The sequence below is a fragment of the Heliangelus exortis genome, chromosome 5 (genome assembly GCF_036169615.1).
Source record: "Heliangelus exortis chromosome 5, bHelExo1.hap1, whole genome shotgun sequence".
Taxonomy (NCBI): domain Eukaryota; kingdom Metazoa; phylum Chordata; class Aves; order Apodiformes; family Trochilidae; genus Heliangelus; species Heliangelus exortis.
This window is the reverse complement of record NC_092426.1, coordinates 23,300,625-23,314,267: the sequence shown is the minus strand read 5'-3', so window position 1 is coordinate 23,314,267 and position 13,643 is coordinate 23,300,625. Positions and strand designations below refer to the sequence as shown.

The following is a 13,643-nucleotide window of genomic DNA, read 5'->3' as shown; positions in this document are numbered from 1 at the left end:
ATCCATTAAATAAAGATTAGACTGTCGTGGTAGAAAATGGCAGCTTAGCTAGATCCCTGGGCAAATTGGGACCTTTAGCAATACAGAAAATTAAAATATACATTTTTAACAAGTGTGCTGTCGACACAGTAATAATGACTGTGTGGCTTGTGGGGTTTGCACACCTTTCATTTCTGCTTTTGTTTGGTTATATCACTTGCTCTTGTTTTCAAACCAGCCTCCTTGGTCTCTCTGAAGCAGAGAAGACTTAATGAAAGAAGTTTGGGTTTTTTTCCCACCTTGCTTTCTGTCTTAAGCACTTTTTGCTGGCTCTTATGCTTGTAATATAGAATTATAGAAGATAAGTACTCTTGTATTTGAATATGGAAATAATTAACTTTGGCTCCCCCATGCTCAGTCATCTGTCCTGAAAATTAGTTGGAAATAGTCTAGAGGAAGCATACAGGTGATAGTAGAGAGTGAAATGTAAATATGATCAGGCTTTTTTTCAGGGTTTTATTCTGTAAGCACATAGCTTTGGTTTTTTGTTTACTCCAGATCAATTTTTGAATTCTACCATTGTGGGAAAAATTAGTATAGGGGTGTGCATTGTAAAATGCCAGTGTTCTTTTCTGTCATGCAGTGAGCTGTAGAAGCACAGCTGAAGTGGCCTTTAATGGGTGACTGTCTTCCTTTCTAATATTGTCCTAGACATAGAATGTGATCAGGCCTTCTTCACAGCTTTACATGCCCTGTCCTTGGTTGCAGAAAAGTAAGCAGGTCCTCCTGGGTATTGCAGGCAAAATGTCACCTGCCTCTACAAGTAGGGGACCAATTGCCATAATAGAGAGACTGCTCATCTTTTTCCAAGTAAGATGATTATTCTGCAAAACAAAACCCAAAGTTGCTGCTTTTTTTTTTTTTTTTTTTTTTTTTTTAACAAGAAATGAGTCTAAACTAATGTGTTCCTGGGGAAAATTGCTGTTCCTTTTGGATTTTTTTTCTTCAGCTAGTTTTGAGAAAGCAAAAAGAAAACCAAAGCATTTATGCTTTGCTGAATTATGGTGAACTGAGACAGTAGTAACATAGGGGCTTCTGTGTATTCTTCCATGATATCTCCCTGATAACACCACTTTCCTTTTTCCAGACTCCTCTCAATTTTTAGAAGTATTTCCTGGAAGACCCTTGATGTTGCATCCCCAGCTTCAGCTGCTAAAAACTGAGCCCAGTTTCATTATTTTTGGTTTAGGAAGAACAGAACTAGATATTATTACATGTAAGAAAAGTATTAATACACACAGGTCCATTCCAGAGACAGTAGTGAGTGAATGGGGATGTTGCCTTCCGCTCACTCAGAGTTGCCAGACATGGAAGAGGCTTTCCATCTGTTTCCCAAACTATCATCTTCCACATTCCACCAGTTTGTTCACTTAGCTTTTGTCAGAGGGTTTTTTCCTGCCATGTTTCAAGCAAGAAAGAAATTTTTACTCTGGCTCAGCCTCGAGGGTTCTGTTTGTGGTGTTGGCACCAAAGTGAAAATGAACAGGTACCACCCCTTAGCTAAATTGCAGTAATTAATGTGTATGTGCTGTAGCCTGTCTCAGTGCAGGAAGCCAGATCTCAAGCCTGCTCTGGTAAAGGTTGACTACAGCATTGGGTTTACCTTTGGCCAAGTATGTTGTTCATGGGGTTATTCTTTCTTAGGACTTCCTGGCCTTTGTCCCCTTGCAAGGGGACAGCTCCTCTCCTGCACTCCACCTCTGTCTCTCTCTCCATTTCTCAGTCTGCAAACTATAACTTATCTAGGTTCCTTTAGCCTTGGCTGGCCCCTTTCAAAAAAGTCAACAGTACCGTGACAGCTTTTGTCCTTGTTTCTCTCATACTTACTGGCATCCTTAGCCTTACTGTATCACCTGTCCCTCTGCCTGTTTTTGAGATTTTTCTGCTCTCTTCTGTCTGCATGCAAACTTAGACTGATTTCTGAGCTCAAGGGTCTTCCTTTGTGTGTCTGGAATTAAAAGGAGACTCTTGCTAGTTTGTTCTCTAGCTTCTTCTGAAAGCAGGCATGTGCCAGGAACCTCACAGGCTTATGGCTTTCCACATATTAAGGCACTTAGTGATGCAGCATTTTAATTAAATTAACCAGAATTTGTAAATTGTAGATAGACAGATTTTCCAGATCATCTCAATATGAGCTTTTAGAGTGATCAACACTCTGCTGGTGTTTAATCCAGCAGACTGCCATATGGACTGTTGAAGAGCAGAATATCTGTTTATTAACAATTGTTGTTTTTTCACATCAGCAAGTACAATTTTTGTATTTGAGGACCTGGGAGTTCAATCTGTTGCTGCATCTCTTATGTGAATTACATCAACCTCACACCAGACCCCATTTCATATCTGTCTCTCTTTTTTACTGAATCCAGGTGATCCAATAGGCTGTTTAAATGGCATGAATAAACCAAAATGGTCATTTTACTCTAATCTCCAGAAATTCTTTGGTTACGCTGTAACTAGAGGAATGTGTTGAGATGTCCTTAGTTAAAAATTACAGATATTTGTAGAATCAGTGGTTTCTCATCAAATCTAATTTAAGATATTTCGCACTGTTAGAACCCCCTCAGCAGGACTAACATTGTTATTTTTATGCATCCAGACATTTTCATAACTATTGGCTTATTTCCATTCTTGGCTGCATTAGCAGAGCGGGGCATATGAAGTCCTTATTAAGTTAACTTCAATCATGATTTCTCTTCAGGTAAGGGATGAAGAGAAAGGGAACTGTTGGTATGTGTTGATGATGATAGATGGAAAACAGTGGCTTCTCACCTTTATTATAGAGCTGTCCATATTATTCAGCAGATGGCATTGAAAATGTACCTGCTACTCTCTTTCTTGCAAAGTGCAGTGCCTTAACTGAAATCTAGAATCTTACAAGCTGTACTCCTTTTTTCTCTGATGTACAACTGCAGATCACTTTCTAAGGAGGGTTTTGAGTGCCCTTCTCTAGTGGGTAGAGCAATATCCAACATATCCATAGATTACTAAGAAAGAAATTTAAGGCTGGAATGCTGTACCCTGCAACAGAATATGTTTTCCAGATTTCAAAATATTCTTTAAACATTCAGCATTTGTGTAAGCCCCATTAGTAGTCATCTCTTTCCTGACGTTGTTTGTCCATCTGCTTGTCTGCCAGTTATCTCAGCATTTCTGTCATGTGGGCAAATAAGGAGGGATCTTTCAATAAGTTCAGCACCAAAGGCAATGTTTAAGCACTCATCCTTTTGAGTAGTCCTCTGGTGCTCAATAGCTCAGCTCTGATGCTGGATTCCCATAGAGGACACAAGCTGGTCCTTCAAGCCAGTGGCAGCATCTGGCCCAGTGAAGGGCATTTCACAGGCTGGCGACAGTAAGAGTTTGCAGATCCTTAACATGTGGGGCACTGAGAGGAGGAGAGATTGTGGTATTGATGATATTTAGAGTGGATATCACTTAGCTTCTAATTAAATGATGAGGACAGTGGGATGTAGTTGTAGAGTAATCATTCAAATGGTAACTGGCTATGGCTATGAAGCCAAGAAGTGAATTTTTTTGTATGCATTAAGAGAATGTCAGTTCTGTAGTAGTTTATCTTTGCTATTTCCTGCCTTTTCTCTATTATTTGATTTTTATTCTTTTCAGTAAGTATGCTGGTTAATATAATTTCTCTATGGGCATTACTGTACTGTAGTGTTTTATTACTCCTAAGCATGTAAATAATTTGAAAGAAATGATGAAATTTATATATGTGAAACACAGCTATCATGTGGAGTTAGCATGAAAGCACACATCAGAACTATGTAGCATGGCTTTGTTTGCCTTATATTGTTTATATATTGTTCCATATTATGACTGTAGGTTAGCAACCTACCCATTTCAGAGTATTTAGACCACATTGGGAGCTAATGAACATTGCTGCCTTTCTAGAAGTGGAGGGATTAAAAATGCTTTCTATCAGCCCCTTTATTTCCTTTATATCCGAGGACCTGAGCAGATGTGGAAAACAGAGCTTTTTACTCTCTCCTCCTCCTATTATAAATAAATTGTCCTTGATCCCTTTTTTGTTGACTGTGAACACTGCTACTGTTCTGTCTCTCTTTTAGCTTTGTGACCAAGTATAACGCTCCAGTAAATCCAGGAATCCAAGATGTAATCTTAAATCCCCTTCAATTTTTCTGTATAACACCTATGGAATAAAGCCTTTCCTATCTCTCCACACATCTCTTATCTAAGTTCTTATTACACCTTTTGCAGAACCTTTTACTCTGGTCTTAACAAATCCTGTTCCACTTGCAAAGATGAGCTCATAATTTTGGCTGTAGTCAGAATCTTACATTTCTCTACACAGTTTGGTGTTGTATTGAACGACTTTTCTTTCTCGGCATGTGGTGGTTTGGTTTTTTGTTTTGTTTTGGTGTGGGTTTGTTTGTTTCATTTTCGTTTTTGTTAGTGTTTTTGTTTTTGTGCTTTATCTAATGTACTACATCCAGTAACAGAAATAGAACAGACACTTCCAATCTGTTAAAAATGCAAATTACTAAGAGCCATTGCTGTGTTTTCTAAGAAAATGGTTTCCCTGCAGGTTTTGGAGGCACACTCTGTAAACATCCAGGGAGGCAGCTAATCCTCCTCCCGCCTGCTTTACAGCATGTGTAGAAATCTTGGTAACTGTTAAGATGATGTGTTTTGGGTGTGATGCTTTTCAGTGTTGTCTCGTTTAACTGTGTACTTCTGTTAGCTGTTTTATGGTAAACCATACTATTTATGGTAGTCTCTCTTCTAAGCTCCTTAGGGCTTGTCTTGTGTTTGTACGCCATGTAGCAAAGTGGGTGCTTGATCAACAAGAACTTGCAGGCATCAGAAATAATTATTCAAGATGTATTCAGTATTGCTTGCTACCTGTATATATTTAGAGGTATTTGTTGAGCTAGCATCCTGGCTGTTCTCTTTTTATTGACACTTTTTTGAACTTGTTGAACTTTGAACTTCCTCTGCTTCAGCATTACATGTTGCTGTAACGCAGATATGTATGGAATAAACTTTGTAGATTATCCTTTGAAGGACTTTGATGACATAAAACCAATCTTCTGCAGGAGTGCTCAAGGCTCTTGTGACTGCTTAAGAAAGCAGTTCTAGGAAACGCCACAAAAAGTTGCACCTGAAGTTTCAGACCAGTGTCTGCAGCACCTTTTGACACCTACCCAGGTTCTCCAAATCAGAAACAGACTCACTCTAAGCTGTTTATGCAAACAAATCTTAAATAAAATGAATTGCTGTTTAGAAGGTATTTGCATTTTTCTTTAAATGGCATTCTCAACTTGGACTGCTTGGTCTGAAATAACTAAGCTTTGGATCCAAAACATTATTTATGAGATTAAAATGGGTTTCCCTTATTTCATAATAATTCTTTTCTTTTAATCTTGGAATTTAGCAGAGAAAGATACATGCCAGTTCATGGGTGGGGCAACCTGAGGGATGGACAGAGAGAGAAGTCAAACAGCAGAAGTGACTGCATCGGGAATAGAAACCAGGTTACCATTGCAGCAGGGCTGTAGTGCTGTCTGCTGAGTCATGCTTTCGTTCTAGCCCAATAATTGCATCTGTCAAAGAAAACTAAGTAACACAGCTTGTGTTGCATTTGAGATTATGCTTTCTGATGCCAAAATAATAGAATTTAGAACTATTATCAGAAACAGAAGACATACTTTAAGTTCAAACGTGGCAACAATTAGTTACGGCCTTGCTTTTTCTTCTGTTATAAAATTGAGGAGAGAGGAGAAAAATTTCTTATCTGAACCTTCACTTTATAAATTGCAGGCCACTTGAAGGGCTATAGTAACTTTAAATGTTTTATGCCATGTACACAAATAGCAGAATCTTTTTTTTGAAGAAGTTGTGAAGTAATTGTAATTTCCTGTTACTTCTGGTTAGGTAACTCTGAGAAAGTTATCAAACTAAGTATGATCTTACGCATTTGTAAATACAAAGTTTTAGTTTAACTGCGGTGATGTGTTTTTTTTCTTAACAAAGGTTTGTCACTTTGTTAGGTTTTAAAGAGTAGGTTTCAAAATAATTGATATAAGTTGAGTTGTATAGAAGGTGGTGGCACAAGAATCTGTACTTAGAACAACTCCACTTGATAGCTCTATATACTTGCACCAGTGAAAATATTAATGCTAGTTGTTCTGATATTCTGTATGTTGAGATTTTTTATAGTTTTTTGATATTTCTTGACTAAACTTGCTGTTTGACAGAATTTTCATGACAAATCTATCCAAACCTGCTGAAAAATTTAGTTACACAAAGTATTTGGAATTTGTGTGCAGCTGGTGATTGTGACAGCACTCTTTTGCATTTACATCTCAGGCCTCCGGAACCCCTGGGATTGTCCAGAACAGCCAGGTGAAATCACAGTTCCCACTATGGTGAAGCAGAGTGGATAACTCTGCCTCTGGATGTCTTCAGGATTACGTGGATCTCTAAAACACAGCAAATTGTTGTGCTGTTTCCTATCTCCTCTGTTTGACTTCAATAATTGTTTGCACCTTACAACCCATATTTCTGCATAAGGTTTCATCTTTCCCCAGAAAGGAAGCAAGTCTCATTCTCTCTTTTTTAACTTGAGGTACTCTGTCACTTCAGGCAGTCTTTTGGTCAGATTAATTTTGAGATTGTGCGAAATACACCATTCACTTCTAGAGAGCTGCTTATAAATCAAGAGTTTTCTTTGCAAGAAGGTGAAAAAAAGTAGATCTCTCTTATTTTGAAAGGTAGTGTAGTTGTTATTTTACATCTCTACAATTGGGAAGATAAATTGAAAATTCCTATTGATTCCCAACCCTGAAAGAATAAGAAGGGGAGAATTAAGAAAAAAGTAATGAAAGCCAGCCACATTAAAGGTAGCAGAAATAAATGCTTTTTACACACAAAGAATTTGATGTGAAACTTCTTGCTACACTGGGATTTTGTTTAATTTTTCAGACCAAATACTTAGCAGCTATTGAAAAGGAATCAGGCAATTAAATGGATGATGAGAACATTTCTAGTTATAGGAGAATAAAATATAAAATGAAGTAGGAAATATCAGCTGCTTCAGGATATGAAACAAGCACTAAGCAAGAGGAGGACTCCTTCAGAGACAGTTATTCTATATGTCTTCATAATGAGATTCCTTGATTTTTTTTTCCTTTCTTTCTGTTATGTTTTTTATATAGGGCACCTGACTGGGCAGATCACTGATCTGTCCTGCACTGTCAGTTCGTACGTTCACTTACAGTCTTTGTAACTACAGATCTGGCAGGTTCTTGTTTAATAGGAAATAACATTTCTAAGATACACTGTATGTTGGGGGTTTTTTTGGTTTGTTTTTTAAGCAGCTAGTCTTAGATCCTGTCTATTGATAGGATTTTATATACAAGATTTAAGTCGGTGATACAGAATGTAAATTCAGAGCATGCTCTGAGTTGTATCTCCAGAGAGAACATTATTATTAAACGTTTTCGAGTGTGTCTCCAGTGGCAGCTCCATAGAGCAGGTGGCCTGCATGGCACACAGGGAGTCAAGAGCCTGTGTCTTAACGGAGCATATAATCTAAAAATCACTCAGCCTGTCTATCTCTCCTGGGGAGATGACAGCGATGACACAGGACTCTTATGCTAAAATCCAATTGTTAACCTGCAGAAGACGTCATTCAACACAAATCCCAGCAGAAAAGGGCTGGGTGATGGATGTTTCTGTGTAGCTGGCCAAGCTGTCATTCAGTTTTCAACAGATAGTTCTCTGGGTTGCTTCAAGATATTTAGGCTTTCTACCTTGCTTACTTGAAAACAGAAAACATATTATTTGAAAAATAATATCTTACTTATGTTTACTATTGTATGCATGTGAAGTTTGAAGGACTGAACAGTTCCTTTGCTGTCTCAGCACACGAAGTGCATTGACTCTTGACTATGGTGCTCAGATTTCCTGGAACAATAAGCAAACAGTGGCTGGGGGAAGGGTTGGAGACTGGGAAACAGTGTTGAGTGGGAATATAGCAGGTAGGCAATATTTGGAGTAGGAATGTAGGGTTGCATGTACATCTGTTGACAGAACCATGGCTTATAGAAAGAGGGAGATCATTGTCCACCTCTACTCAGTCATTAGACTGCATCCACGATTCCACATCCAGTGGTGTCCTCCATGCCCCAGCATGAGGAAGATGTTGATAAACTGGTGTGCTTTCATCAGGGTGCCACCAAGATGATCAGGAGCTGGAGCACTTGCCCTGCGGACGGAGGCTGAAGGAATAGGACTTGTTCAGCATGGAAAAGTCACTTCACAGTAACCTGATAGCTGCCTGCTAGTACCTGCAAGGAGATAACTGAGAGGATAGAGTTCAGCTCTGAATAGTGCTGTATGGTGGGAGGACAAGAGACAGCAAACATAAATTGAAGCAAGAAGGATTCTGACTGGATTCAAGCAAAAACTATTTCAGTGTGGAGTAGCCAAATATTGGAAGGATTGCCAAGAGAGACTGTGCAGTCTCCATCCATGGATATTTTTAAAACCTGACTGGCTTAAAATTCTAGCAGCCTCTCTGTTCTCAACAGAAGGTTTTCTGGAGACCTGCCAAGGTTCTTTCAAACATGGCCAATTCTCTGATTCGGTATGAATTTCCTCCTATGATATTGTACTGTATACCTTAACATTTTGTCCATTCTGTTCTCACAGATTAGATTTTTTTCATTTACCACTTTTTCCTTGTATCCTCTTTTTACTTGAACCTGTTCTACTCTGCTGTGCCTTTCTACCTCCAAATATGTCTGATAGTCCCACTGTCATTGGATGATGGAGTCTTCTGATTTCTCCTGGCATCCAAAGTTTCTTCAATGGCCTTGAACTCCCAGAGCAATCTTACCAATTACTAAATCTATGGAGACTCCTCATGGCCATCACAACCTTCTGCTTTGCTTTCTGAGCTGTCTTATAGCTGTCTTATATATGCTGCTTTACATCAGCACCTCTGTTCTTTGTTTCCAGTAATCGGTGAAGAGTACTTGTCTGCTTACTTAAAGATGGCTATGGTGTTATAATCAGCTTTCATAAGACAAGAAAGTGATGATAGGCACGGCCTCAGACCAGTGGTTTGCATGGACTGGAAATAAACATGAAGAAATTTTTGGAAGCAAAAAGAGTACCAAAGCTTACTGATCTGCTTTCAGTAGGCCATCTGGAGCAAAAACTTAAGGTTTTGTGTTTATTTTGGCCTAGTTTTTAGGAGTGACAGTTGACTAGTATGTTTTATTTTTGGGTTTCAAGAAACTGGAGCGTCTTCTGGCTACTACACTCAGGAGATACCTGCAGACTGATACCTCTGTATTTCTTGTATTTGAACTATGTCTTTAATTCAAAACCCATGGGTACTGGAAGTGTGAGAGTGTTCATGAAACATGTTCTCACAGTTCTTCATTGTTCTGGGAGGGTTTATTTTTTGGGTGCATCTTTTATATCTGCTTTTACAGCTTGTCCTTGCCTAGTTGCCTTTGAGCTCATGAACAGCTAAAATGTAATAATTGTAGCAGAGCCTGCATTTATAATTTGAGATCTATTTGAAACAGCTCTGAGTGGTGTTACAATTTTGTTACCATGTAGGCGAGCTTAAAACTAGTGATAGTTTCTTTTGGTAACAGCAATTTTCCCATAATCTTTCTCTTCAAATATACATTTTTTTTTCTCTATTCATTCAAATTTGGCTCTAGTATCATTTAGATGCTGTAAAGAATTTACTTCTAAATCACTGAATTACCTCAGATGTCTTGTGACCAACTTTGGGTTGGTAAAGATGGTTTTGAATTTTGTGTTTTGGGCCCCTAGCTGCAGGAAGGACATTGAGTTGCTGAAGTGTATCCAGAGAAGGGCAACAAAGCTGGTGAAGGGTACGGAGCACAAGTCTCACAAGGAATGGCTGAGGGAACTGGGATTGTTTAGTCTGGAGAAGAGGAGGCTGAGGAGATGCCCTATCACCCTCTACAAGTACCTGAAAAAAGATTGTAGTAAGGTGCGTGTTGGTCTCTTTTCCCAAATAACAAACAATGGAGCATGAGGAAATGGCCTCCAGTTGTGCCAGGGGAGGTTTAGATTTGATATTTGAAAAAATTTCTTTCCTGAAAGGGTTGTCAGGTGCTGGAACAGACTGCCCAGGGAAGTGGTAGAGTCACCATTCCTGAGGGGTATTAAAAAGATCTGTAAATGTGATGCTTAGGGATATGATTTAGTGGTGGTCACAGCAGTGTTAATTTAATGGTTGGACTTGATGATCTTAATGGTCTTTCCTAACAAGAATTCCTCTTCTGGACATTCAGATGTTCCTCAGATTGGGTTGCCAGGAGAAGAGGACTGTGGCTGGCAGAGTGTAGGGAACTAATCAGTAGTATAACTGAAAAGGCTGAACTAAAGCAAACAGTGAATAATCTGAGAAGGATGAGGACAGGGTTAAGGGTAGTCATTAAAGAAAGGCCTTTGATTCATGTGGAGGAAAGAACAAAATTATGAAAGCAATTGTGAAGCTATTCTGTAGCCCACAAATTGCATTTGCTGCTTTTCTGTAATTCTGGTTAAACTAAGGTATTGAGACTTTGGACTTGTAACGCTGAAATTTCAATCATTTACTTGTATCTGCTCATACAAACTTTTTATTTGGATTTTTTTCAATTATTGAAGTCCTTTATATAATTTCACGGGGTGTATTGTTGTATTAGTGGCAAAAGGAATCTTTATTTACTTCATGAGTAAATCAGATTATATAGTTCATTCATAAAAAGTATGAATCTTGTTTTCGTAGAGACCTTCAATATTGATAATTCACTGTTGGGTCAAAGGCTGCCACCATCGTCATGGAAAAAATGTTTCAGTAAAAAATTTTGGGGTTAGAAAACATTTATAAGTAATTTTAATCTGCTCTTTCAAGTAAAGAAATGCCTCTGGACAAATAAATACGACAGTATGAGCTTCTTTTATCCAGGTATCTTTTCCCATGAAGATTGTCGAAAGAAGTTAAATTTAAAAATTCAGTTCTGCTTCACAGCTCAAGCCATTAGCTAACCTACTGACAGGGGCCTGTGTCTGCCTTTCGGGGGTCAAGGAAGCTGTATTGTTCTTGAACCAGAGCTGCAAGCCTCCCTGTAAACATGCCTTGATGTCTTCTGATTGGATTTATGTGCCCTGGCTTGCATAACTGTACAGCTTGTATCCCAACATTATTAGCCAAAAGGAGTATAGGGACTTACATAATCATTACACGATTATTTTTTGGTTACTGTACTGTAAATATGTAATTCTCTCGACTCCTAATAACTCTTAATCCCTTTGCTTCTATTGGCTCCTGGGCTCAGTTTTTGCCATGACCTCTGTGCCCAGACCACTGATGAGACTTGAAAAACTTGTTACTTTAATGTCTCAGCTGCTTTGCTCCCAACCAGTAGATACTGGCTCCCCAGCCTCGGCAGGGCCAACACAATGTGGCGTGCACTGTTTGGTGGGAGCTTGGGCAGTGCTTCTGCCCCTGTGCCTCTGACAGAGATCTGTTCACAGCCAGAAACCTTTCACACCCAGCTGCGTGTGTGTATTCAGTGCAGATCTCTCCACCTGGCTTCTTCATGGGCTTATGCTCAAGAGCTCTTGTGCGAACAATTTGAGTCTAATGTTGCTCAATGAAGAAGATTCCTCTCTGATACAGTATGGTGAGAAAACCTAAATCATTAATATTTCATCTTCCAAGATGTAGCGGTTCTAGTGATAACTTACACTAGTGAAGTTCCTTTCAGGTATACTTGAAAATATCCTCAATTTTGATATAAAATTGCTTTTCATACTATCTTTTATATTAGAAGCATAGTTTGAATTCTTTTCTGTAAGCCTTGCAAAATACTTGAACATAATTTTTCTGTGTTTAATTAGCTTCATGAGTCAGTGCCTGGTCATAGGTCTTGACATCTTTGGCGTGTGAAATTTTATTGTGTATTTGACCTTGGCTTTTTTCCAGAATAAATATTTTAGGCTGCTAGTTGTGATTTTTTTTTTTTTTTCCTTCGGTCTGAGACTAGGGGGCAGGCATAAGCAGCATTGAGAGAAGTGAACTGTATAAACCACAATTAGAATTGCAGTGCACAGGTGTCTGAAGATCTTATACAACTGCCAAGCTATTTGTTTCTCAAATGAGAGGGGCTTTGGGAGTGTATTTTGGATAATAAAGAGAGCAGAAGGCCTTCCATTTGGATGTTAAGGTTGTGGTTTTGGTGTGGTGGTTTGTTTTTTGTTTTTTGGTGTTTTTTTTTTTTTTTTTTTTTTTGTTTGTTTGTTTTGTTTTGTTTTCAAATCCTGGCTTAAATTCTTCCAGACTTGATACGTTTTATATCTTTACAGAACCAGCATAATGAATGGTTGAAAGTGATCCGCTGCGGCTTGTGATGGAATTTATAACTGCATTCAGACAGAAATTAGCATTTAGGAATAAAACATTTCTTGCATGGTAGCTTTTCTTTGAGCATCAAGAAGGTTTACAAATCTGAATGCCAGTGTTCAAAGTAAGATGAATTGTAATGATACTAAATGGGAGAATGGCTTTAGCATCAAGGTTATGGGTGAGTTCTGTTGCAGATACTTGAGGATCTTTTTGGGAGGGTTGGTATCTTAAATCTCTATGCTAGTCATATACCAGGTATTATTTCAATGAAAAAATAGTGAAGTGAATAAAAAGCAGCTCACAGTACAAAACACTCAATGCCTGGAGTCCCAGTGTTCACTGTATTTTGCAATTTATTGCACAATAATTTTTTAGTTCTCTATTTCTGTATGCTCCACTGTGTCAGATCTGTATTCCTGGGATGTGAGGTTCTATTAAAAAATAAATAATAATCGCAGCCCCCGCTCCCCCCACGTACACTCATTTTCTATAATATGGTAATGATATCACCGTAGCAGTAATTACGGGTCATCTTCATTTCTTTCATCTCTGCTGGTTCTGATGGCTTCATTCCTTTGACGGAGAAGATTTGGCTCTGGGTGCTGTGATTATTTTGTTAAGCATTATTCGAATAGACAGGAGTGAGAGAAATTAATCAATCCAAATGCAATTAGCATCATGTTTAACCCAGTGATGGACGTCTCAAGGTGAAACAGCCAGGGGAGTTTCAGACATTATTATTCAATCCAGTTGCTCTTATCTAAATTATAATCAAGAGAGGTTTTTATTGGCTTCACAGAGAGAAGATGTAACTCTTTCCCTGCTTTGGGGGTCAAAGGGATCAGGTCTTTGGCCCCACAGGATGTGGGCCACAGGCAGCTTTTGGAAGTGGGAGGTACTGTAAGAGTTTCCTTTAGCATGGGGGTCAATCAGGACAAAGTATCTGTACATACCAATAGCTGTTACCTGGCACCTAACTTCAGTAGCACCCTGGGCATTGCCAGGGGTGTCATTGCCCCTTGCTTCAAGTGTTTTCACTGACTGGCTTTGCCATATGTGTGTTTGTAGTTCTTGCATTCAAAGCTCTGTGGAAATCACTGCTTACAACTGAGTGCAAACAGGATGGTGCTGCCTTGAAAGGTAGGGAAATCTGATTAAGGAGAACAAGGTAAATTATTCTGTA

At 38.7% G+C, this 13,643-nt stretch overlaps 1 protein-coding gene across 2 annotated transcripts in view; it reads left to right on the top strand.

Moving 5' to 3' along the window:
* Positions 1-13,643, top strand: part of LIN52 (lin-52 DREAM MuvB core complex component) — a 44,822-nt gene that overhangs the window by 22,739 nt on the left and 8,440 nt on the right. Inside the window, exon 6 of one of the 2 annotated variants that reach the window (XM_071746083.1) lies at positions 5,112-5,213. The exons of the other annotated variant lie outside the window; for it this stretch is intronic. Within the exon in view, the coding sequence (XP_071602184.1) occupies positions 5,112-5,113 (2 nt within the window). The 3' untranslated portion in view covers positions 5,114-5,213. Of the gene's footprint in view, positions 1-5,111; positions 5,214-13,643 lie in introns of those variants that run through there. 2 annotated transcript variants of the gene reach the window in all.